At 46.7% G+C, this 25,832-nt stretch overlaps 2 protein-coding genes and 1 long non-coding RNA gene across 6 annotated transcripts; 2 read left to right on the top strand and 1 right to left on the bottom strand.

Annotated features, from left to right (window-relative positions):
* Nucleotides 1-5,529: 5,529 nt before the first annotated feature.
* noto (notochord homeobox) lies at nucleotides 5,530-6,562 on the bottom strand. Its single transcript, XM_037487397.2, has 3 exons — nucleotides 6,187-6,562; nucleotides 5,887-6,074; nucleotides 5,530-5,768 (listed from the first exon to the last, which is right to left on the bottom strand). The coding sequence occupies exons 1-3, from the start codon at nucleotides 6,560-6,562 to the stop codon at nucleotides 5,562-5,564; spliced, it is 771 nt and encodes a 256-aa protein (XP_037343294.2). The 3' UTR covers nucleotides 5,530-5,561.
* Nucleotides 6,563-11,795: 5,233 nt separating this feature from the next.
* On the top strand, nucleotides 11,796-15,610 carry LOC119228090 (uncharacterized). 4 transcript variants are annotated; one of them, XR_005121418.2, is made up of 4 exons: nucleotides 11,796-12,219; nucleotides 12,311-14,044; nucleotides 15,268-15,305; nucleotides 15,499-15,610. It is a non-coding gene; the product is annotated as an uncharacterized LOC119228090 (long non-coding RNA). The 4 variants fall into 4 exon arrangements; XR_005121419.2 differs by lacking the exons at nucleotides 15,268-15,305; nucleotides 15,499-15,610 and adding an exon at nucleotides 14,977-15,233; XR_005121421.2 differs by lacking the exons at nucleotides 15,268-15,305; nucleotides 15,499-15,610 and having other exon boundaries at nucleotides 12,311-13,311; nucleotides 13,655-14,962.
* Nucleotides 15,611-18,847: 3,237 nt separating this feature from the next.
* cdc25b (cell division cycle 25B) lies at nucleotides 18,848-25,502 on the top strand. Its single transcript, XM_037485914.2, has 15 exons — nucleotides 18,848-19,922; nucleotides 20,056-20,138; nucleotides 20,368-20,419; nucleotides 21,698-21,739; nucleotides 21,857-21,890; nucleotides 22,131-22,268; nucleotides 22,542-22,661; nucleotides 22,739-22,861; nucleotides 22,952-23,029; nucleotides 23,186-23,377; nucleotides 23,509-23,616; nucleotides 23,704-23,766; nucleotides 23,845-23,943; nucleotides 24,031-24,276; nucleotides 24,380-25,502. Exons 1-15 carry the CDS (start codon nucleotides 19,708-19,710, stop codon nucleotides 24,518-24,520), a joined length of 1,734 nt encoding a protein of 577 aa, XP_037341811.1. The 5' UTR covers nucleotides 18,848-19,707; the 3' UTR covers nucleotides 24,521-25,502.
* Nucleotides 25,503-25,832: the final 330 nt, after the last annotated feature.

The following is a 25,832-nucleotide window of genomic DNA, read 5'->3' on the forward strand; positions in this document are numbered from 1 at the left end:
AGCTAAAGGCTCCTAAAGACGGCGGGACGTTCTGGTGGTGGAAAAAAGCTCCATTGTTATTGTTTTTTTTAAACCCGCGTTTTGTGACACATCTGAATTTATTCACTGCAACTGTTGAACAATTTCGAAACGCGTCTGTATGTCGATTGTGATTCGAAAAAATAGCTCAGTTATTTAGTTTTATTTTTTTATTTTTTCAAAATCCAAACCTTTTCCCCTTGAAGACGAACCTGTTTCAGGTCACATTTCAGTCTGTTTAATATTTTTACCCAGAGTGCAACAGAAGGAACTTGCGGGCCGAGTCGAAGGATGAAGCCCCGTGGCCTTTACGCGCTGACCCAGATCGCCGCTGGTTAATAGATGCTCAAATGGCTCTGCATTAACAGAAACAAAGCAGAGCAGTCCACCCCCAGGCGACCAACCCCCCCCCCCCCCACCCCCCCCCCCCCCCTCCCCCCTCTCCCCCCTCTGGGAAAAAAGGAGCAGTGCCGAAATACGTTTTCGATGGTGAGATTCCTCGATACATCAGTGGCGTGGCAAGATCCTTAATCCTTATTTCGTTATCATTTGTACCAACTAATAAGGGCTCACATTGTGTCTGAATTATGGGATGGCTGCAGTAGGGACGGCATGTTACACATTGGCCAGTGATGTGAACTAAAAGCGGGAATAGTTAACATCAAAGCGCATAAAGGGCTCGTGCGTAAAGAGGGCGCATTCCTTTTTGGATGTTCACGTTCAGCTGCGCCACCTTAGAAGAGCTTAAAACTCTCTGTTCCTCATGTAGCATTTCAATGCTTAATGCAAAAGAAGCTTTATTTCCAGACATTCGTTTTATTTCACCAGGATGATCCAAGTGTCAATACTGTTTTCTAACAATTCGTTAATGTATATAATATATATATATATATATATATCTACACACACACCGCTTCAAGCTATTTTATTTTGTAAATCAAACGATTACAAATGACTTTGACCCAAGCTCCACAAAGCAATAATTATTGGCAAAGGGAACATAGTTAAAGTTTTTTTATCAATCAAAAATAATTCTTCATTCACACTTAAGTGGCAGATTCAAAGGAAAGGCGTATATATGAAATATAATGTATATTTCACCGGTTCATTGTCTGTTAAAATGTGTTTTTATGGGGAAAGAGGGACGAAGAGGAAGAGCCATAACGAGCTGATAAAGGTCTCATCTGATAAAAAATGATTAAGAAAATACATATTATTGGTGCTGCTCTCCGGAATGAAAAACAAACTGAGTTTTAACTTGGATGTCCTCCCTGAAAAGGGTTCAATAAGCATTATTATAATGTGTTGCAACTCGTGATCAACCCTCAGTTCATTATTACCTCACACTTAACTTGACGCGGTGACCGTTACACTTTATTTCCATGTTACTCGGGGGTCTGTAAATAACATTTGATGATCCATTACCTGTCTGACCCCTTTAGAGGTGGGCCATCACTCACAGTCCACTGAACCCAGTCCACTGTTAAACCGATGCTGCCATCTAGTGGTAGAAGGAAGTCAGGGCAGGATTAAAGGTTTCCTGCAGAGGTCACCTTTGACCTCGTTTGGTTTTCCTTCCAGTTCCCAGAGGTTACACTCCAGCTGTTTCAGTGGATCATAAGGAATTACTGTGGTTATACTTTCTAAAGTGGTATTTGAGTTGAGCAAAGACAGAATGTCCTCCTCAGTGCTTCAGTCACACCGCAGCGGATCAGAACTGACGGCACAAATTAAACTCTGAGAACATCGAAATAGCAACGGAATTATATAATCCCTAAAACATCTGAGCCGGTTTCATTTCGTCAGGTAGCACGAATCTTTCAAATCGTCATTAAATTCTACAAACTCCTTTGAAGGTTTGACGTGTTCCGCTTAAACCTTTAGGACTATGGACTCTTTCCTGTCCCTCTCCTGGGTGGAGATGGGCCCATCTGAGCCCCGGGCTTCCCCTCTCACCTCCCGCGTTCATTAATAAACTAATTGGCCGTTTTGTTTCGCATTAGCGTTGTGTGTTCAGCTAATCTGTCCCACTTAAACACGGGCAAAATTTCACCCCATCATAACGAGATGGGAGAAGTAGCACGTCGCTGCGTTTGTGCCACCCGCACGAGAAGTGCTGTCGTTTAGCCACCTGTACTGCCCCCCCCCCTCCCCTCCCCTCCCCACACCGGCTCCCCCCCTCGGCATAAACAAACACCCCCTTTTGACACCGCGTTCCGAATCGAGAAAGGGCGTCTGTTGCGCCTCCTCCTCTGTGCGCGTGCGCGTACTGAGCAGGATTTGTGCACCTGAGTTTCTGCATTTCTCTCCACATATAGTTCCCTCTAAGTGGCACGCGAACCTGTTGTCATTGCGCTATCAGGTATGTGATTATTACATGAAGAATGCGGTTTAAGACCTAAAAACACGCAGTGGTTCCGTAGAAGGTGACGTCACACGCCGGTAAACGGGATTTCACGGGGCCGGTGGCTGGGGTGGACTTTTTCTCCATGTGGTGGTGTCCGTAGAAGGAAGCCGTGGAGGAACCTGCGCACATGTCGACATGGTGGAGGACGAGGAGGGGGCCGCTCAGAAGTCATTGTGCGGCCCTTTCACGGGCAGACAAAGGGTGCCTTCTACTTCAAACGCTTGTAATGAAAGCTAATGACTATTAGATGGAGTGGAGGGTCCTCGGCTTTGCAAATAAAATGCAAAGGAGGATTTATTTTTTAAACAATGGACTGCCCTAAAACGCGCGTTATTCTATTGGAGCTGGAGGGTTGTTGCTCTCCATGAGAACTTTCACACCTTCTCACAGGAGCTGCATTGCATCGGAGCGGAGTCACGTGACGAAGGCCATTTCAGATCTGAGGATACGTCTTAAAGGTATTAAATATAAGACGTTTCAGCTTATAACTATGTATTGCGCTGAAATGTTATTTTTTAAGAACAAATGCCGAACCTCCTCAGGCTTCTTTTGTGTTGAATTGGACATACTTGGGAAACATAAAATATAAAAGAAAATGTTTTTTAAAAAGGAAGAAAAAAAACACTTAAGAAATAAAGAAGCTGCTGGACGACCAAAACTTGACATTGTTGTTTTATTATTTATTTTTTCCTCTTACTTTTTTCTCTAGAATTTGGGGAATTTATTTTTCAAGCATTGCAGCACAATTTAGAGCGACGGGATTTTAAAAACTTTGGCCGCAGCCCAAATTGTTTTCACTATTAGTTTAATCTCTAGAATTCTTTGATTTGTAAAATGCCAGGAAACTGAACAATGTCACAGAGTCCAAGATGACGTCTTCAAAAAGGCTTGTTATGATCCACCAACTGTTCTAATCCACACTGTATTAGCTGGAAATCCTCCCATAGGAGAGGCTGAGAAGAGCATCCGTGTTGTCCTTCCTCTTGGAGAACCAATGAATCACATCATCACAGAGTCTCAACCCTTGAACTCATTGCTCCAGCTTTAGAAAATACAGTGTAAGATATAAGAGAGAAACTTGTAGCCACAGGAATAAAAGCAGCAAGTGGACATGTGACTTCCTCGTATAGAAAGTGTCTTTAGAACCTCAGCGTCTGCTTGTTTCCAGCCGTTAAGGTGCCCTGTGCTAATTGGGACGCCCCCCCCCCCCCCCCCCCCCCGCCCAACCCCTCCTCATCCCCAGGACTCTCCAGGCTTTCCCAGGACTCTGGCTGCTTCTTTCTTTGCCTCAATGGGATTACGTTGGGCTGTGAGGAGGAGGAGGAGGGGGGGGCTGATCACATCAGAAACGGCTCTCTGGGGTTTTTGCACAAATTCTGCTCCCTCGGCCTTAATCAGATGGAGAGACACCGGGGGGGGGGGGGGCAGAGTAAGAGATCTGCTCGGTTAGCGTTTATTAAACTTGTCCCTTTGATACTGTGACCTGCCGTCTTCTTCTTCTTCTTCTTCTTCTGCTCCTCTGCTGCATGTGTTTTACTTCAAAGAGGATCTCAAATGTCCCCCTTTACGAGCAGCTGATCGGAGTTTGCTTTCACTCATCTTGTTGATGGAGGGGGTTTTGGCGCAGGTGGGGCCTTGTTCATGGAAGAAGGACCTTTATTCTCAAGTACACAACAAATTACTGCATTTATGTCACAGATCAAAAGGGGAGTCGGTGGATTCAACACGTCTCTGGACACAGAAGTCAATCACATTATATCATTGTGTGTGATGTTAAAGTCAATCTTGTTATTTGTACACATTTTTTATTAAAAATCAACTTCTCATATTGTGCGTTTTGCATCAGAAGCAGGTTTGGTGCTTGGCCTTTGACAGTACGTCATGGACGGCTATCTAAATCTATGTGGAACGTAAAGGTCTGTGATGATACTTTCATCACCTCAAAGGTTGTGGTGAAACAAACGCGAGGATTACAGCGATGTCTTTGCTTAACGTGCCGGGGTTCTCCACAGGGCGCCACTTTCAGCTCCACCAGCGCAATTAGCCGCTCTGATGGAGTCATTAGCCACACCCCAATCCCGCTTCATCCCCCATGTCTGCCAGGCCGGCTTCAGCAGACAGCAGGAGCCCCCTCCCACCTGGAAGGAAAGACCAGGCGTCTTAACGCATGCCCGAGACGGGACACCTGCCGGGGGGGGGCGAGAGGCAGTGAGAACAGGCGTATTGACCGTTTAAACAGATTAAACAGTGAGACGCAGCTCTCCATCTCAGAGACAGACTGCCCCCCCCCCGCTCTACACTCACATAAGCAAATAAATAACCAGCTCAGGGCTTAACTCAAACCTGTCCCAGACTTCCACTTGGATCCAACACAGGAGGAAATGTTCAGAGTGGGAGGAGAGGGGCAATAATGATGGTTTGATGGGACACATTAGAGAGGTTTGATCACTGATCTCAATCTGGTCACATGTGCTGCTTCAAGTTTACTTTAATAACCAAACTGAAGTGCTCTTGAAATAGAAACGTAGTCGGTCTGAATCTGACATGGACTCAACAAAACTATGACAATTGGTCTTTTATATGTAGACCAATTTGTTTTTCTAAAGCGTGGGCCCAGATTTTCAGTACAGGAGGAAGTCTAAATGAGTGGCATATTTCAGATTTGAAAATCAAGTTAAGCAAAGGACACAGAGTTAATTAGTTCTAACTGTGCTGGAGTGATTTGAGCTGATTCTAGGGTTGGGTTCAGGGTTCATGAACAGCCATCAGGACAGAAGAGCAGGTTTTCCAAACTGATCCTGAAACCAAGAACACGGATAGAACCGTGTAACTTTTGTTATTGTCTTTTAGACTTAAACATCTAATATGGGCCTTAAAAATGTCCCATGAATCCAGCTGTGTCGCATGTGCAAAAAACACCTGGACAAGTATGATGGAATGAACAGGACACGGTTGGCATTAATGTCATAAAATATATTTCATTATGTCATTCAAACAGTCAAAGTGAGTTTATCAAAGAGCAAGAACATTTAAATATATAACTATAAATCTATTAAATATCCATATTTGGAGACACAGGCCCCCCCTTGTCTCAGCAGCATGTACAAAAAGTCTCAAAGAGTCCAGTGGTGTCCGGTCAGCAGTGCTCAGCAGAGTCATCAGACACATCAATGTCCACGTCCAGGTCGGAGAACTCCTCGTCCTCGTCCACTTCGTCCCCCTGGCCCTCAGAACCGGGGCTTTTTAGCGGCGCGGCCAGGCCCAGTTTGGCCAGCTTGGCCTGCTGCTGCTCCAGACTCTGTTTGCGCCACTTGATGCGTCGGTTCTGGAACCAGACTTTGACCTGGAGAGAGAAACAAAAACCACACTCACTTTAGAACAACATCCCAGAAGCAAACCACGTACACATACGTACGATACGTTTCCGCTGCGACATGTCTACAGGTGTATCCGTGTCTCACCTGAGCTTCTGTGAGCTGGAGGGCCGAGGCCAGGAGGAACCGCTCCGACCCCACCATGTACTGCTGCCGCGCGAACTCCTTCTCCAGCCGGGACAGCTGCTCGCTGGTGAAGCTGGTGCGCATCCGTTTCGACTTGCCTCCTTTAGTTTTGAAAGAGTGCAGCCCCGCGTTCACTTTGGACATTGAAGCTGCAAAGAAGAGACGTCACGTTTAATCACACTGCCGCGTTTCATTTGGACGTTTAGAGCTCGCTCAAAAAGATCCGGTTGCATAGTGTTGGAACTATTTTTTTTATTTTACCTTGTGTGTAAAATGCTCCTCGACACGAGGATGTGTAGGAGAAAGGTGGGCAGCAGTAGACCGAGTATCCGGGTTGCGCGTGGAGCACGGAGTGCAACATGTTCGGAGAGTAGGCGTAAGGTGACGCACCCATCGGTAAGCCCGCGTGTCCCGGGAGGGGCAGAACCGGGTATCCCGGGTGGTATTTCTCTCCGCACGGAGGAGGACTCGCCCGGCAGCTGGGTGCGTTCTCCGGCTTGGCGAGCAAAGCATCGATGGTGAAAGATTTCCCGCTGGCAGGCTTCGTCGCGCCCTGGTACTGCGGGTAGAGCGATGCCGGTGCGTAATTACGCACGGAGTATCCATAAGCTCCCACCGGTCTGTTGGGCACCTGCATTCTGGCAGATGCTTGTTTCGGGTTTGAAAAAACAAAAGTAGGTAAAATAAGAACTCGATCCTTTCCAGAAATCAAGGTGCTGGTCCGAGAGGAGGCAGGAAGGTGAATGCTGGTCGTCCTGCGGAGGCTCCTCATTTATAGCCCAGCCGGACACGGAGGTGTCAACAGCCCCCCGCCGGCCCTTTGTCTTTCTAAGTAGCAGATGAGAGAAACGAACATCCCGACATCGTATCCAATTAATTGCTGGAGTAGTACAAGCTGGGATTGTCAAACATCCTAAACCTTTGAATGACAAGGCTTTTGAAGAGCCGGTGGGCGGGGGGCTGGAGGGGGGGGGGGGCAGGGAACTCGGGAGATTTACTGGGATACAAATTCTTGCATGGATCTTAAGTCCAAATGTAATCATTACCGCTGGGAAAGCCTTGATGTTACCAAATCATCCTATTTGGAGGCTTCTGCGTTCTGGCCGGCAGACAAGACGCTTTAAGCAGCGGAACAATCAGAGCTGCAACAACAGAAGATTCACTGAGTTGAACTCGGCTTCTTTTTATCTTAAAATCCTTTCGACACACTTTTTCCAACCTCGTAATTTAGGGGCAATCGCGACCCGTGATTGTCTCAACGGCCACTCCTGTATGTAAATTCCCATCATCTTTTTGTTTTGTCCAAAATGAATGTGCCCCTTTCCCCGAGTGTGTGTTTTAACAGCTGCGGTGTGACTCTCTAACGGAACCACTAACCGAGGCGTCAGATTCAGCGGGTCGGATGTTTTTCTCTTTTACCGAACTGTGCAACTCCACTAATCTGCAGCACGGCGTTAATCCGGGTTGATCCATCCCATCCTGTGATTGTCAGACAGGGATAGGCCTCCGCTGCGGTTCACTCCTAAAATCAACCCTTTAATCTGCAGCTTGGATTCATTTCGTGTTCTAACACAAAGCTGCGTGTGAATGAAATGAAAGCCCGGTCTGACCAGGCACTCCGTGAAGGGACTTTTTACTGTGAAAAGGCACATTTCGCTGTTCTATCGATCTCTCATTAAAGGTTCGGAGATGAAGACGCGGCTTCTTTAAAGGAAGTGATTTGCTTTCTTACACAAAGACGTCGTCTCTTTCAACTCGGATTATTGCCAGCTCTGCAAACTTTCCAGCCTCATTTCCATCATTTGGAGGTGGCACCGAGGCTCTGCGCGGCCCTAAGTAACTGTTAAAACACATTTAAACACCGAGGCGAAGCGCCCGCTCCCTTTGACCTATTTATCCTCCTCCACTGACACTAGAATGTCTAATGACGATGGCAAACACAGACGGTTTGTCGGCCTGGCCTGAACAATAAGGATGCTTCTTGTGATGCCCGTACGACCGGACCACCCACACCCCCCCATGGACCCAAAACCCCTCCGTCCTGACAGATCTGCCACTTCACGTTCGGTGTTGAAACCTCGAGTTAACATGAAAGCTGCCAGTTAAAGGACGAGTTCCGTGAAGAGTTGCAGATGTTTCTGGGTTCAGGCAAATACGTTTTTTGGTTGTTTGCTGAAGCAAAGACAACAAGTCAAACTAATGTGAAATCATCACCAGAGTAAAAATAGTATTTCATTGTTTTAGGCCATTGTTTTATTTTTCATGAAAGGCAGTGAACTTTTGACCTTTTTTGGTTGATAAATCTTTGACACTTCTGCTGGACCTTTTTAACATTTATTTAGAATATTGTCCAAGTTAAAAGGTGAATCGGTGAGAACCCTTCTTCCTGTGTGCCTTTTTGCACCCGGGGGCTCCTGCACATGCTGACGTGTGCTTTTGGTCATATCGGCGAGTGAACCCTGGTGCTGCAGCGGGGCCAACGTGTCCCTTGTGTATTGGAGCCAGACAAGGAATACACGGCCCATTGTCCCCGAGGGTCCTCTTTACATAGTCATGGGCCCAGAGGAGAAAGGAGCTGAAGGGGCTGCTGGCTAATGGCTCTGGGGGCCATCCTTCCCACCAACGGCTTGAAACTGCTCATCAGCACTTCATTCAGTATCAGCTATTAGCTGCAGAATGCAAAGTGGTGCCCTTTTGGGATTTGCTTTCACTTCCAGAAGCATTAATAAAGCTATTTAATTCAAATATTCCACTCCTTAAGAATCTCAGTGTGCAAACAACTTACGCAAGAACATCAAGTTCTATCTAATGGTCACATACTGTGTGGATTGTGGATAATGCTGATAATATGTTGGATGTTAATGATAGAGAAATGTTTCTTTATAAAACAACTTAAAAGTTATATAACTGGAAAGTTATTCTCTTCAATGTCATTCAATGGTAACAGGGACAACGGTGTCTATTACACCTTTTTGAATGAAAGTAAAGTGATTATTATGAAGTTTAACGTTTTAATTCTTAAATTCGGCTCCCTGTGCAGGATTGTTAATTTATTGATTGTCATATTATAAATTATGTTTGGATCATATTGCGTTAACTCACTTAATTCACTTTTCAATAGAGATTTAACTGGACACTGTCTCATTTAGTGGAGTCAAAAGTACAATAGTAGCATAAAATGTAACTCAAAGCACCTTAAAAGTAAAAGTGCAGCCTTTTCGTAACACTTTAGATTTGTAGAGTAAAATGTCTGAACCTTTTCTGCTTAAAAGAGGTTTAACCTTCTGCTCTAATCTGAGAATACCAAACGCAGCGCTGGAAGTAGCTCATGATGAGGTCCTTTAAAGATCAAAGCCCTGATCTCCTAACAATGGGGGCTATAAACCGTATTAATTGAGATCAGTTATGTCAGATGACAGTGACATTAGATCACAGTGCAGAAACTCTGCCGCGTCTCACCTTCCTCGCTCAGCTCACACGTGATCGAGTGGAACAAAAGGATGGAGAAACACTGTCATCATTATGATTACCGAGGTGAAAGGGGGTCGTTCTCCCGCCTGCACGACACATTCAACAGCCACTGTAATCTGGGCCTTTTCCTGTCCACGCGCATCCAGCGCTAATGACTTTATGAAGCCGTTTACGTGGCCCCCCCGTCCCCCCGTGCCCCGTCCCCCGTCCCCTGGGGCTCATTACTGGGACCTGCTGGTCCTCTCACCTTGACTGTGACTGGGAGTCCAGGTGAAGGCCAGGTATGCTCACACGTGTGGTTTCGTCCTTTTTCATCAGCGGCACGAGGAGCCGGATTTGACTTAAAGTTGAACGAACTGAACCACCTGCTCCGAGATGAGCGTCCTTTGGCTCAACTCGTCACGTGACGTCAACTTTATGCAGGTTTGCGAATATGGCAAAAGAAAAAAAAGACAAAGGACATTCTTTCCAATTTTTTACTGTAATTTGCATTGATTAGTCATTGCTGAGGCTCCTGTTTGGGGAGCCTTTGATGGGACCAGCATGGGAGACTTGTCCAGAACGCGTCTCAACGTGCACACCTCTGCCCTGCTCAGAATACACACTTTGCATTTTAAGTATTCTTTTCAAATGGATGTTTAAAAGAGTTCATGACGTTTTATTGAGATAATATTTTAACACACCGACGTGAAATGAAATAGATGAGGATGCATTTCTTCTGGCCAGACGATTTAAAGTCAATTCTCAAGTTAAACTGACCTTCGCTCTGATAGACACCGAAATCTTTCACCTGTTAATCATTTCCAGATGTGAGGTCTGCTCAAAGCCTCGCTGCTCCCTTCGATCATTTATATTTAGGATGTCACCATCGTAAAACAAGACTTTAATGTTTGATCTCTAGCCTCATGAAAGCTCTTCCAGTAGCAAAGTTGATAAAGTTCTATAATAATTCACGTGTAACAAGTCATGATCTCGATAAACAATGCACTTATAGTAATGGTGATACGAGCTAAATGGCTAAAATGTGAAACGAGCCGAGTAATTCCAGCATGGACACGGCGGCACTATGCAGATTCTGTGTGTTTTTCATCCACACGTGTCGCAGGAGGCCCGAACCCCCCACCCCCCCCCCCCCCCCCCAAGCATCCGCCGCCGCGCGCTTCTCCCGCTACGCGGCCGTTAGCATTAGCATCGACGCCGGCGCCCGTGAAGTGGTACCGTGTACGAGGCGCTCTGCTGCTCGGGCCTTAACGGGGGGGGCGGGGGGGGGGCACTTAGTCCCAGAGAGTCCTCTCACAGAGAAGAGCCTCCATGTCATTACCAACTTAATGAGGGATTAACTGTGATCGGTATCTGCTGACTGTCACCAAGGCCGCGTCCCGGGAACGGAGGCCTTGTGTATTGGGCCTGTCTGACACGTGCAGCCACTACGCCACGGAGGGGGAAACTAAACCACCAATCATTGCTTCCCACGAGAAATACTTCATGAAGTATGTTTTATCAGAGCCTGGTGAAGGGAAGCTTTAGTGTTGGGGACATCAATCCCGTACGTAGTCGGGTGCAGGCATGAAGTAACAGTCAGGTCTAAGTGCCGGATGGAGAGGTGAAGATGCCATTTAAAAAGGACCTTCACTGAAGGGAGAAGGATGATGGTCACCTTCATGCAGGAGGAATATAACGCTGCACCCAGCTAGCTTTACCCAAGCCGACGTATCACATGCATCACTGAGCTTTGGGTTGGTTCCCTTACCTCCTAACCTCACAGCAGGCCCGTATCTACCCGAACGGGTCCTTTTATTTCACCAGTCATTTGGTGCAGAGAGAGCAAGGTGCACAGGTGGGAGGAGAGGAGCCAACAGGTGAGACCTTCTTCTTCTTCACAAAGCCTGTTTGCGTCTTCATAGTGGCTTAAATTGTTTTTTATTTTAAAAGAATTCTGATTCTAGAAAACGAAACTTTGGAAAACTAAACGGCAACTTGGTGAATGCGTGACATGTAAACGCCTTGCGGACATTTCACATGTTTGCTGATTCGTAGCTTCTTCATGAAACCAATCATTGTGGCGTTTAAAGGGGCCCCTTCCCAGGTGCTCTGTGGAGAGCCCCCCCCCTCCCCTCAAGCCCCTTTAATGGAGGTGAGAATTGGCGGGTTGGACTTTAACACTTGACCCCTGTTTACACTTCCTGTGGGTGTCGGGGCTTGTCCATAAAGCGCCGCTCGCTGCATTGAAAGGAGCCGGCGTCCGAGCAGCCGGCGCTGAATGCACTGCTGCTCCTGGGCTGTGATTATGAGGACAGCCCATTTCCTCTCTTCACATTCTCTGTTTGCTTATATTACTGCCACACTTCCTCAACCCCCCCGCCCCCCACCTCCCCAGGCCTTTTATGGGAAAATGATGGCAAACCTGCATATTCGACCGGACGGCTTCAGTCTGGTGTGTAAAGCGGGTTTAATGGTTTCTTTTAGAGGATTCTCTCTATAAAAGGTCCATAGGAGGCCCAACGGTTCTGAGAGCTTCAACAGTCCATCCCTCTTCTCCGCGGCCTTCCGTCGTGAGTCCATTTAAGCTTAGTTGGGGACTATTTTCAGCGGCGGATGAATCCACAGCGGGTGCTCTAGTGCAACGCGGTCTCTACACAGTGAAACGTGTGTTTTTGTGCAGCGGCTTCTTTTTGTGTGACAAAGGTCACAACAGCTCAGCAGCACTGAAGGTCCCGTGTTTGTTGGGCTGTGTGAGCGTGTGGCGCTGCGTGTTGGACTGAGTCACAGTAGGCCGCGGGTGCGTGTTTGTGGTGATGGAGACGCAGGTCACACGGTGGAAAGGTGAGGCTCATAGATGTCTTTTAATGAGCTCCCTAAACCCTTTATGATTGTTTTCAGGGGACAATTTAAACGTAAATGATTTTCTTTGCAGAAAGAGGCCGGTGTGTCAGCGGCCTTCTCCCCTCTGTACTGATGCAGGTTTACTGTCATCGCACCTTAGGTGGTTCTCCATTGTCCCCGTCCACGTAACTCTGGGCTGAGCAGCAGATCAAAGCAGCGGTCTCCACGGAGAAGCTCCAAACAAAGACCGATACGCTCACAATGCCGAGGCGCCATGGACTCAGTGATCAGCGCAGACAGCCCACCTACAGGCGCATTACACCTCACTTCCTCCTCGTGCTTTAACCTCCGCAACAAGCAAGGGGCACTGTGGCTAATTTAGTGTTTTTTTACAAGAGACCAAACACTTCAAACAGGACCACACACACGCACAGGCTGCCAGAGGTGTGGTGAACATCTGGGGACATCTGGTGGACGAGCAGGGTAGAAGCAAGCGAGGAGAGACCTGAACAAGCGATATGAAACACCACCGTGTCTTCATCCAGAGGTGCTCACATCACTCCACTGACCCAAATTAATTACATAGAATTTGATCAAAATCAACAATTGAAAAAACGGATATAAAAATGACATAACAAAATGTGTTTGGAAAAAGGACGTCAAACACACAGATTACACAAGATTTTGGAATAAATATCAAAATATTAGCAGATGTCTGTGCAGTAAATGCAGCCTTGTATACTTCACATAATCATGATAAATATTAAAGTTGTATAGTTGTGTAATTCCAGACTGATATTCTCCATGCTGCATATTAATGTGTATCTCAAACGTTTCATGCCTAGCTCCTATGGAGCTAATTACAATATTTGACTTCCATTTTAAATCTGGTCAAGGAAACATAGTTTAAAATCTGTTAATGGACCTCTGAGCCTCTTGCTGTTGATTCATGAACAAATGAACGATCTCTAAACCTCTCTGTAATTCTTCAGGTGGCCTCTAGATGGAGCCCCCCCCCCCCCTCTAGCCCAGACTTTCCTGTAGTCCCAGATTGGGTTTGATCCAGCCTGCAGTTCTACAAACACCCAGCAGGTGGCGTCAGCTGCTGAAATGCTGTGTATCATTAATAATAATAATACATTGTGTGAAATGGATGAACTAGTGTTTAAAAATATCAAATATCAAATGGCATTTCAATTATATCATGGAAGTGTTTTATATGTGAATTTGTATGTTCCTTCTGAACATAAATAATCTTTTACAGGTGGTTTTAAAAATACTAATAAGACGCATTAAACCAGACACACATCACAGCACAATCAAGACGAGCTCTCGTGTTTCATGGCGAAAAACTGAGACTTTCCACTACGACACTGAGAAAATACCCCAAACCTTTGAGATCTTTGATGACCAACGTTTTTAATCTCATCCGAAGACGCTGAAGGAGACGACGAGGTGCTGCAGTGGGGCAGCCGATGGTGGACGAGTTCCACCCCGAACGTTCTCTCACCTCAGAAGAAGAGCATGAAGTGACAGCCGAGTGTCCTCTGAGCGGGATGTTTAACCCCCCCGAAACCTTCAATTAATCCACTATTAATAAAGGATCAATCATTCGGGACACCTTACATTCAAGGGCTGCTAATTGCAGAGTTTATGAACATTTAATAACGTTACCTTTGATACTTGTTGAGCTCATTAACTTTTAATCCCTGACCTCATGCATGATTAATAACTCTCTGTCTGATCCTTTTTTTAAATGGGGCTCAGTCTCTGACAGATGGATGGCCCAACCGCTGCCAACTGCTTCACATGCAGTATTCAAGATGTATGTAACACACACACACACGCACACACACACACACACACACACACACACGTGTCCCCATCACTCCCATCAGACAGAGGGGGAAGTGTCACGGCAGTACTCTCTACTTCTGGATGGGATTGAACTCTTTTCAGTTCATCAGTAAACGGTGACACACAGAGAGCAGGCGGATTTAATACAATCCCCAAAACGTTTATTTCAAACTAAACATAAGACATTATTATTATTTGTGGATTCTATCAAATAAAAATCAAGCGCATCTCTTTCTCCTTTATGACCAAAAACATTTCTGTTTTTTGTACATTAGAATAAATTCATGATGAAAGGATTTATTAAACCTGCAGCATAACTTATCTTAATAGCCACTTTACAAATCCTTAATGACATGGCATGAGATTAGACTTTGTCTTTATATAATAAAAGTCAGATGGTGAAAGAAGCTGAAGATAAAACCACCTTTAGTTTACAACTTACTGGTTTCCTGACCAAGAATCAAACTAATTAGACGACTTTAATGGAAGAAGGTTATTCCCGTCTGACTATTTAAATAAAACATTTTATAGTGTGGTATTGATCATTCATTAACTATTTATACACCATTTAAAGAGAACACAAAGCAGGAATGAAGACTGACAAACACATTAGACAAATGATCAATTAATGATATTATCGTTCGCACAACTTTGCTTGTTTGATTTCATGTTAAATCAAAAAAGCACAAATCACAGTTGTTTGCCACTGATTGAACCGTATTGAGAAAGACACTTAAGTCCGATCATGAAGCTTCTCCTGAGACCGCTGGCGGTTTGTAACGTATCTCCAGGCCTCAGAGTTTGAGCCCCCGACACACGGGGAGCCGCATAGATTAAGATCTGCTAATTAAAGGAAGGCTCTCAACACTCGAGTGTATTCACACACAGATCCTCTCGCAGGCCCTGGCGGCTTGTGTGTGCTTTTGCTGCAGCGAGACTCGACGGAGGGACACGAGCCCACGAAGAAGCCCGGCCTCACGTTTAAACATGTAAACGCCGTCATATATCACGCTATTCTCTAATGTACAATACAGTTTGAACCGCAAATATTTTCCACATGGATTAATAGCTCATTTTAAATAAGTGAAACGTCTTTATTTTCATTTGGTAGAAGAAGAAACTTCTTTCAAAGACGGTCAAAACACAAGAAGTCGTCCAATAACAATTCATCTACATGTTGTCTTCTTTTAGATTAAATGGAGAAGAAAACTCATTCTAATCCAGATTAGGTACTGATACCTTTTGATACTCTGCTGCATTAAATTTGGATGCTTCTCAATTGTCACATGAAATAAATCCTCTCTATTCATTTCCTCCTCCTTCCTTTCTCTGACCCCCTTTGACCCCCCCCCCCCCCCCCCCCCCACCGCACGGCCTCCCGTCTCCCTCCCTCCTCCATCTTTTGTCTCCCTTTGCCTCCAGAGCTCCGGAGGCCCGACCCTTCTCCCGCCACCCAGCCGTCCATCTGTCCTCCTCCTCCTCCTCCTCCGCCGGCAGATGTCTGCTCCTTCCTCCTCGACCTGGGCCTGGAGGTGTGTGTGTGTGTGTGTGTGGGGGCGGTGGTTGGTTGGTCAGTGGGTGACCAGTGGACCGGTGACCTTTACATGGGGAGAGTCTGCATTGACACCAGCGGGGACAATAAGAGGGAACAATGGTATGGATGAACACCATGGAGGGGGGGGGGGGGGGGGGGCTGCAGCGTCTCCATGTGCCTTCATTCCTCTCTTTGAAGGAGCGTTTCGAGCAGGAAAAGACGCCGTGGTTACTTATTAAATTTCCTCCACTGCAGCAGCTCGACTAAAAAATGAAAAGCCTTTAAAAGGTTGGTGGAGTCGTGTGTTTCCCACCTTCACATCAGCACACAAAGTGACACACAAAGTGACACACAAAGGGACACAAACACTGAGGGATAACGCTGCACTGGGAGTCCTTTGCTTTAATCTACTCACTTGAAACACAAGGCGCTGACAAGATGTCAACATGTCAACATGAGCTCATTTTGGAAAGTCAGAAATCCTGTAATAAGGAACAGCTGGTGTGTTGAGGCCGTCCTGTTGTTCTGCACAGTAGTTTCAGGTGTAGTAGTATTTTGTAATGTAATGCTACAGGCAGCTAGCTTAGCTTAGCTTAGCTTAATTTAGCCTAGCAAAATTGATACACCAAAAGTATTTATTTACTCACCTGAGATTAATGCCGCTGTCATGAGCCAAACAACAAAGGTTTCTTTGTGCTTTTTATCCATCGCAGAACCCAAGGTCACGGGTTACAACGGGGGGGGGGGGGGGGGGGGGCTACATGCAAAAAAAAGACAGATTGTAGATTTTGTGGTTGCTCTCTTATTTAATCGTATTTAATGGTCACAGTAACTGGCTCTCGGGGGGGAAAGAAAGGGCCATTTGTAGCCGAGAGAGAAAACACACAACACACACTGCTGGGAATGACGCTGGGAGACATTTTCATGTTAACTAAGCAGAGCTCCGGTGCGTCATCACACAGTCTGGCTGCTCCCTATCTCGGCCTGTGTGTGTGTCAATGGCCCGATTGAACTAGCGTCAATGCTAATGCCGCTGCATCACATTTACAGATAACACAAATGCAAACGCACACGTAAGGGTCCACTCAGCGGCTCTCTGGCCGTCTTGCCATCACTGCCCCGTCAGTTGTCCCTCCCTGGACCATTCACACAAACACCGAATTTAAGGACAACTTTGAGGGTACCGTACACGTATAAAAGTATGATTCGATTTCACATCTTGTATGTGGAACAACACCACATTGTTAGGGATTCAATTGGCTCCCTTTGGGGCTTTCACATGAATTATTTACAATATAATTAATAGTTATTTATTTACTATATATATATATGTACATATTATATACATATTATATATGTATAGGATCATATTACATTCCATACAAAGGATCATATTACATTTCATCCGTTTACATCTGTAGCTGCAGAAACTCATGAACCTAAGAGAGACAAAACTGTAGTGGGCAGATAGTGTGTGTGTATCTGTGTGTGTGTGTGTGTGTGTGTGTGTGTGTGTGTGTGCATGTTTGTAAATGGAGGGTTTGAAAGCAGCTCTGATTGGTGCCTAATGAGGCCGTCGGTGAGGAAGAATCTATTGTTACAGGTTAAAAACAAAGCCACACACTGTGTGTTTAGCTGCCAGATGAATACAGATAACCTTTAATACACTTTATCCATTTTATTGTAGCTTTTACCGTGTTTATTAAGTTAAATCAGTTCTGTTTGCAGGTTACCGCTGGTCTCTGTTGTTTTTACAGAAGGAAGTTCTAGCTGTTAAAACCAAATCCCATTGTCGCTGACTCAGGTTTGTGCACATGATTTGTGTGTTTGGTTCCATTCAGCTATCGAGGCTGAAACCATTTCTTAGAGGGGAGACCACGGGAGGCAAAGAGTTTCACACAAAACCGTTCAGAAATCAGACAAGAGATGAAACAATGCTTGAAATAGTATTGATAAGGTCATTAGATGATTAGAGCTGGTGAAAGAATCCAGGTTCTGTCTGACCGAAGATATCCTGGCTCATGAAAAACAGAGAAAAGCAGCAAATCTGCAGATTGCAGAAACTGGAGTAAGATTATTTATTTTGAATTTGATTATCAAAATTGTTGCTGATTAATTTTCTCTAGATCTACTCTTATTTTTTTTTATTTGCAACTCTTTTTTTTTACTGTCACTGACTCTGGGATAATGATGAACTGTGACATATCTGTCCAGATTGTCTTTATAAACAATAATGCATAAACATGAATCAGTAAATATAAGAAACACAAGATTTAGAATGATGTGATTTTTGAAATGCATGAAAGAGAGATGAAGTGATCTTTTTGTTTCAGCCTCAGGAGCCTCGGTGCGTCGACACATTGTGAATCTTTGCGTCTGTTGGTGCTGGTCTGTGTGAGAGAAGAAGGTGTAACCCCCCCACCCCCCCCCCCCCCTTAATTATGTCTCTTCTTTTCAGTTGTGGGGCCCGGAGTCCCAGGCTCGTAGAACCTCTCCAGGGAAGTTCATTAAACTTAATTTACATCGGTGATGCAAATCACGCAGATACTTTACCCGAACAAAGAGTGTTGCAGTGAAAGGTGGTTCCTCCACGAGCCGGAGGTCAGTACGCCCCCGTGCTCACAGCTCCAGGTTGGCTCAAAATGCTGCTGAAAGGCCTCCTCTTCTGAATACAAAAGAACTGGTGTTGTCCTGCATGACAAGAGACCGGAATCTGAATTAAACATAACTGCACATTTAGTAAACAACAACCAGGACTGCGTATGAGGAACCTGGTCTCCTGATGGCGGAATCTAAAAAATGAATCAAACACAGAGTTGCAGAAGCACAAAAGAAACCTGTTCAGAGGTATGCTGAATGCTGAGGTGTTTCTACTGGGAACATCTGTCTGGTTGTGTCGGTTGGACTGCCTCAGCAGTCTGGTTGAACTAGTTACAGGCGTGTGTGTACCTGTTTGTTAGAAATGTTGTGTTCAGCGCTCTAAACATGAGTTATGGCCCCTGTGAGCAGAGCAACAACAGTGCTTTAGCCTTTCAAAATGGAGGCCTGAAGAGTAAACCTGTAGTGACACATGGTCACATGGGGGTCTTATTTACAGACAGCTGCAAGACAAAGAAAGTAGCAGCACTGAAACTAAAACTGCCCTGTTTGCTGCCTTACATCAGGGAAACAAATGCAAAGAATAAGCAAATTGTTTCCTTTAAAATACTTTTCACGACTGGTTTCATAGACTCCAGTTACTAAAGTTCTAACTACACACAGCGAGGGACAGTGTACATTAAATGGATGCATCTCTGTCACTTCTGTGTCGTTTCTGTTTGTCCTTGTTAGAAACATTTATACATTTCAAAGGATTTAAGAGAGAAGACAAACGTGAGCTTTGCTGGGACTGGACGGGAGAGAAACTGATTTACTAACTGATCTATCTATCTAATATAACAACCATGATTACCCTTATCATAAAGTATCTAACGTCCAAAAAGCAGATCTATTCATCAGTGTTCTACACATATATTTTCTGTTTTGATGAATCGATTGCTAAAAAAAAACCCGCAGTAGAGAGTCGAGAACAAAAGATATCAGAGAAGAAAGATGTATATTTTAAAGGGTTGTGTCACTTCCTCCTTCCTCTCTCCCACATCCGGTGAGGGGACAACAACGGAGCGTCGTCCTCCGCTCTGATTGGTCCGCTTGCTCTAACAACGGCGCTGATTGGCTGAAATATTGCCGCTCCGGAGCTTCTATTTTGAACATAAATACGTGCTGCTGCAGTCCTTTTTTTCTCAGAAACCAGGGGGCTGTCAGAGAGGGAGTTCGCGCTGCTGCAGCTCTCTGACACACACAACAGCGATGTGGCTTTAGCAATTAGAAGAACCAACATCCAAATTTTACTCCGTGCGAAACCACTTCCAGCCGGTGTTTCGGATCCTACATTTGGAAATGTTTTCTTAAATTGTTCCTAGCTAACTGGTTAGCTTCCGGGTTAGCTTGAAGTTTGGACCGTCTTGCTAATTCGTGCCTTTCCATCCCCAAATCCCAACCAAATCTTGCGCAGAGCGATACCGTCTGCAGGATTTAAACCCATCGCACGTGAAAAGATGGAGTCGGATGATGTTTTTGTCCCAACTAGTCCTGTTAGCGCTGTTTTGAAAAGAAGGCCCGACGGGATCCCCGGGCTTTCCTCGCTCTTTCTCCCCGAGATGAGCACAAAGAACTCCCACTGCAGGGACCTGTTCTCCCCCGGACCCGCCGCTGTGCTGTCTCCGGTCACCAATCTGGCCCTGGACATGAACAACTTGGCCGTACTCGGAAGGTATTGTTACGCTTGAGCTGTTCTTGTACTTTTCACTACGGCTGTTGTTCAAGACATGGATGCAACTTGGTGTCTCCATAGCCTGCCCAGGCTCATTTTAATGTTCATGTCTCTTCCCCCCCCCCCCACGCAGCCAATGCGATACCCCGAAAAGGAGAAAGCATGCTCGCCTTGATAAGATTCCCTCCTTCGCTTCCGACGTCTCCTCTGATGCTGGTGAGTCCCCCCGAACAAGCCATTGTCTCTGCTAATTGATGCTGTGGAAGTGATGCCCCAGGGGCCAAATGTAAGATCTATTGTCTCCGTGGTCTGTGACTTACTTTTTATTTAAGTTATTTAATTTACTGTTTCCACTAAGCCGGTTGGGTATGTGCCTCTAATCCATCGGTGTTGGTACTTTACCAAATGATGCTTTTATTGACCCGAGACGATTCTCTTCCTTCAGGCCTCGGCATGGACTCCCCCAGCCCCATGGATGCTGTTGAAATGGACGACTCGTGAGTTGAACTGTCCTCTTCATGTCTGTTCTAATCAATCAGCCCATAGGCTGTGCCCCTCTGCTTATCCAGACACCCCCCCACCCCAAACTCAACCTCCACCCTGTGCTTGTGCTCAGCTGAGCCAGGCGTGCATCATCTGTAGGATTATGGTTTCTACCGTTGGCTTTCAGAGAATGGCTTCTTTTTTTGTTTTTTTTAAGTAAGAAGATTAACTGATAAAGACATGTGATCTTAACTTTCCAGTCTAACGTTATGCTCAAAAATTTTTTTTTCTTCTTTTTGCTGATACATGAGCTTAAAGTCATCTTTCTTTTGCATTCAAACCATTGTGACAACTCGGGAGGGACAAAAAACAAATTGTATTGCGGTTTTTCTCAGATTCCTCGTTTGTAACTTTGCAAATATTTGAATGATAAATATTGGAACACATCACTGGGCGACAGGCTCTCACCATGGCGTTGGTGATGGGGCCTTGTTATCTGCACTGGTTGGTCAGCATGGCCTCGCTCTGCTAATCTTGGGTGGCCCCTTGTTCTCGACCCTCAGACATCTGCTGCCGTCCAATGTGAGACTTCCTTTACAGCCGCATTTGGTCCTCAAGACCTCAATCACCTCTGGCCCCCGGTTGCTAGGAGTTCCTCCAGGTTGGGGGAGGACACACCGCCCGGCGCTTGGTGTTTAATGATAGCCCCCCCCCCCCCCTCTGGCTTTTGGCACACTCTTCCTATGCAGTTATATCAATAGGAATGGGGGGGTCGGGGGGTTTGCGTTTTTCTCTGCGTCAAGGGGCCATAGAAAGGAGGGCACCCTACAGAACAACTGCCCCCCCTCCTCCCGGCCTGCATTGAATGGGACACGCTCTCTCCTCCACTAACAAAAGGCTCTTGCAGAAAAGGGGTTGGCGGCGTTGGCTCCAGCAAGCATGTGGTAGATTAGCTGATCTCTGCGGCCCCCTCCTCCCTCCCCCACTCAGAATGAGCTCTCTGCTCATTTAGCATACAGGTGGGCATCGCTGGGACGCAGAGACCCCCTCGCGCCTGCATCCTTTCACCCGACTTCCTCTCGTCCAACCGGTCCTCCAGATTCCTTTATGTGTTTTGTAAGAGCACGAGGAGCCTCAGAGACGTCTCACTCTGTGGTCTCTACATCTTAAAATGTAGGGATCACACAACTAACAGTTTAAATAGTTGTTTGCAACCTTTATGCTTTTTCTGTCTTAACGGTTAGTTGCATCCTTTTCTACATTCTGATCTGTTTTCAAATGACCTTTCACAGGTTTGAAAAAGCCATTCAACATTCGAGCCGCGTTGTCAACGAGTAAGTTGTTATATTGCGCTTAACCTCATCATGGGGGATTTCATTTGAAGTATCTTACCCTTCAATAAAGTTTTATTTGGTTTGTATTCACCACAATGTGTCTTCTATTGATTACAGGAGGATGCCAATTAGAAGAATCAACTCATTGCCAGTAAGTGTGTATATATATTCCTTATTTTTTAATCTGTCTGTTAAGGCTGATTGAGGCTTTGTAAAATTGCCTCTCAGTCATCCACATTCCTCATAATATGAAACCCATGATGCTATGGATCAAAGCAACGTATTCAAAGAGTTTGAAACATCGCCCGCTGTAAAGCTTCTTTGGGACAGCTTGTTTATGGTTGCTGAGCCTCTGCTGACCCCCCCCCCTCCCCCACTTCTTCCCCTTCAGCTGCAGCTCCAGTGCTTTAGTCCATCTCTAAAAGGACAGGAAACCGATTCCCACCGCTATGGAATATTTGGCCAGCCGCCCTCCAGAATGTCGGCCGCCTCCGGCCCTCGTTGCGAGAACAAGGAAAACCTGCCTGAGGTCAGTGATGATGTAATCGATGCACTGGCAACCACAGAACTTCTGCAATGCGCACACACACACACAACCCATTGGTTGTTGCCGTGGTGACTGCATTGCATTGTATGGATTATATCTTTTAAGTTAAGGTTTTAAAAGGTAGATTAAGCTAAACACAGGATACGGTATATTATGGTCTGGGGCTCAGCACACTTTCATTTGGTCAAAAGCTTTGTGCTGTGAAAAGAGAAATCTTTTTATAAAGTTAAGAAAAAAATATATATATTTTCTCAGGAGGGCTTTGAATTCAAGAAACCAACCAAGCCGGTGTCCCGCTGTCGCGTTCGCTCCTTCAACGGCAGTCGCTCCAAGGACGCGTTTGCCCGCCGCCCCAGCTCGGCGCCGGCCCTCATGGTACACAAGCCCGTGACCGCCCCCCCCTCCCTCGGGGCTCCTGGAAAGACGCTAACACTCCTTTTTCTCTCGCCCAGTTCTCGCCGCCTCCTCCGATGCAGCCGCTCGACTTTGACTCCAGCCCCGTGTTCGTGCGGCGCCCGTCGCTTCTAGACGACGAGGACGACGGCTTCCTGGAGGCCCTGGACGACAACATGGAGGTGAGGTCCCGCCGTGTTTGAAGATGATGGATCCGAGCCATGGCTGGTTTCTTTCTGGTGTCTAACGTTTGGTGACCCGCTCTCCTGCAGAACGACTCGGGGATGCCGATGGGGATGGCGAGCCTGCTCACGGCGCCGCTGGTGACCGACGGCTCGGGAGAAGATTCTGTAAGTTCGTCCACCGGGGCACTGAAAGACTGCGTCCTCGTCACGTGACTCCAGACGCCGAAATGTTTGCTTCTGCCCTCGACTCACTTCATTAAGCTCCTAAAACCCAAATGCCTGGTTGAGTTTGGTCATGTGCCTTCCTTCCCCCCCCCTCAGCCGGTGATCCACTGCCGGCCGCGCAGCCTGTTCCGTTCCCCCTCGGCGCCCGGCCCGCTGCCGTGCCGCCCCGGCGCCAAGCGCCCCGACCACCCCGGGGACGAGAACACGCCGGTGCGGGTGAAGAGGCGACGCAGCGTGGCGGGATCGCAGGTCACCACCGTGGAACAGAACCCCGAATCCCCGAGACCGGTGAGATCCTTTGACCGGCCCGTTGGAATGACGTTTCTGGGCAAAACCGGGTCGGAGAAAACTGTCTCGTTCACGTTCTCATCGCGCCTCCTTTTCTCCTTCTTCCCCCCCCCCCCCCCCCCCCCCCCCAGAGCTGCTCGCTGCTGCAGAGGTCCAAGTCCTTCTGCCCGACGGACATCATCGAGAAGCTGCTGGACGGCGAGGACGGCTCCACCGAGCTGATCGGGGATTTCACCAAGGTAACGGCACCGTGTTCCTCCCTCCGCCGAGCGGCCCGCGTGGAGCGACGCGTCCGATCCAATCGGTTTTCTTTTTTTGTCTTTCAGCCCTTTGTGCTGCCCACAGTGGAAGGAAAACACCAAGACCTCAAGTACATCACTCCGGACACGGTGAGTACGGCGCCCGCCGCCGCCCCGACGCTGCGCGCACTGCTGGCCCCGTTTCTAAGCGTCTCTGTGGTTCTTCAGATGGTGGCGGCTCTGTCCTGTCAGTTTGACCAGCTGGTGGACCAGGTGATCGTCATGGACTGCCGTTACCCCTACGAGTTTGACGGGGGACACATCAAGGTGAGCGAGTCCTTTCCCAGTCACGTGCTCCATTGTCTCTTGCTGCGAGCGCGCTCTCACAGGCGTTTGGGTCTTTGGTCGCCGCAGGGCGCTCTGAACCTCCACCAGGAGGACCAGGTGGAGGACTTCCTCCTCAAAACGCCCATCGTCCCGTCCTGCCCGGACAAGCGCGTCGTCATCATCTTCCACTGCGAGTTCTCGTCGGAGCGCGGCCCCCGGATGTGCCGCTTCGTGCGCGAGCGGGACCGCGCCGTCAACGAGTACCCGGTCCTCCACTACCCCGAGCTCTACATCCTCAAGGGCGGCTACAAGGACTTCTTCCCCCATTTCCAGGTTGGTGTTTTTTTTTTTTTTTTTGAGTCGGATCGTAATCTGTGACCCTTTTACTTGTGTGAGGTTTCTTTGCCTTGAACTGGACCCGTTCTCTCCCACGCAGTCTCAGTGTGAGCCTCAGGCCTACAGGCCCATGCACCACGAGGACTTCAAGGAGGACCTGAGGAAGTTTCGCCTCAAGAGTCGCACCTGGGCCGGCGAGCGCAGCAAGCGGGACATGTACAGCCGGCTGAAGAAGCTTTGAGCGCCTCGTACACACTGCCCCCCCCCCCCTCACCCTCACCCTGAACTACTCCCACCCCACACACTGCCCCCCCCCCCCCTCACCCTCACCCTGAACTACTCCCACCCCACCGATGAGGAAATTCTTTCTGGCGTTGTGCCACCAGAAGGGGATTTCGTGAAGGCCCTAAAAGTTTCATTTAACTATAGCAAAGTTATTTATGCAAATCTCAGAGCGGGGACAGAATGGGCGGAGCCTGAAATGGTTGCCGAGGTGACCTCATGCGCTCGCTTTTAAGAACCACTTGGACCTACTTTTTGATATTCTGCTGGGGTTTGCAGCACGAATCACTGCCACATTGCAATAATACAACCAAGGTTGTCCTTCTGTGTCCCCACTGGATCTCTTGTCCCTGTCCCACCTTTTTATGGAAGCACTTAATTTAAATACCCTTATAAAATGGTGAGGTGCTTTCTTTTTTTTCCTTTTTTTGATACTGCTTTTATATAAATATATTTTAATGAACTGTTTTCCCCATTTTAGACATTGATCTGTACGCCTTTTCTAGGCGTCCCAAAATGCAAATTGGCTACTTTGATGACAATTGGCTTTTTTCCTTCTACTTCCTAAACAGTTGCAATGCATGGCCTTAGTTTTTCTCCCTCAGAAGATGCCAAAGCCAAAACGTACTACCTGTTAACTGCACAGTGAGATGTTTCTGATGCTGCAGGTCAGCAAGCGTGAGGAGTTTTGCTCTTTGTTCGCATTGATTCCTCCTTTTTTAAATCTTCCCAGACAAACATGTCTTCCCCCTCTAATGATGTCAGTTTATAACGAATGGGGTGGTTTGAATATTTTGCTACGAGCTCGTGGGGGAGCTGTTGAAATAAAGAGCCAATGTGTGTTCAACTGTGACGTCAAGCATCTTTTTCTCTTTGGTTGTCAGATCTGTTTTACATAGAGATGTGGATGGTTATTTTATCCAATATCTTACTTCAGGACTCTAACCATGTTTATTTGATTTATTTCTGATGCTTAATTTGATTGGCTGCCCGGTGTCTTGACACAAGTCGACGAAATGTTGAATTTTATACTTCTTAACTATTCCTTTTTCAGCTTTTGGAACCGTTGCTTCGGACACGGCTCTCCAGGGAAAAACTTTATTGATTTATTTGCAGAGTAAAACCTGGTCTTTGTTTGTCTTTGTCTAGTTCACCAGCTTTATGATAAAATGCTGCGCTGCGATTCGTTAAGTTACATTATGCAACAATACGGCTGTCTGGCAGTAAATGATTAATGAAATGTTACTGTACAGCTCGCTTTAGAAAAAAAA

The sequence above is a fragment of the Pungitius pungitius genome, chromosome 14 (assembly GCF_949316345.1).
Source record: "Pungitius pungitius chromosome 14, fPunPun2.1, whole genome shotgun sequence".
Classification (NCBI taxonomy): domain Eukaryota; kingdom Metazoa; phylum Chordata; class Actinopteri; order Perciformes; family Gasterosteidae; genus Pungitius; species Pungitius pungitius.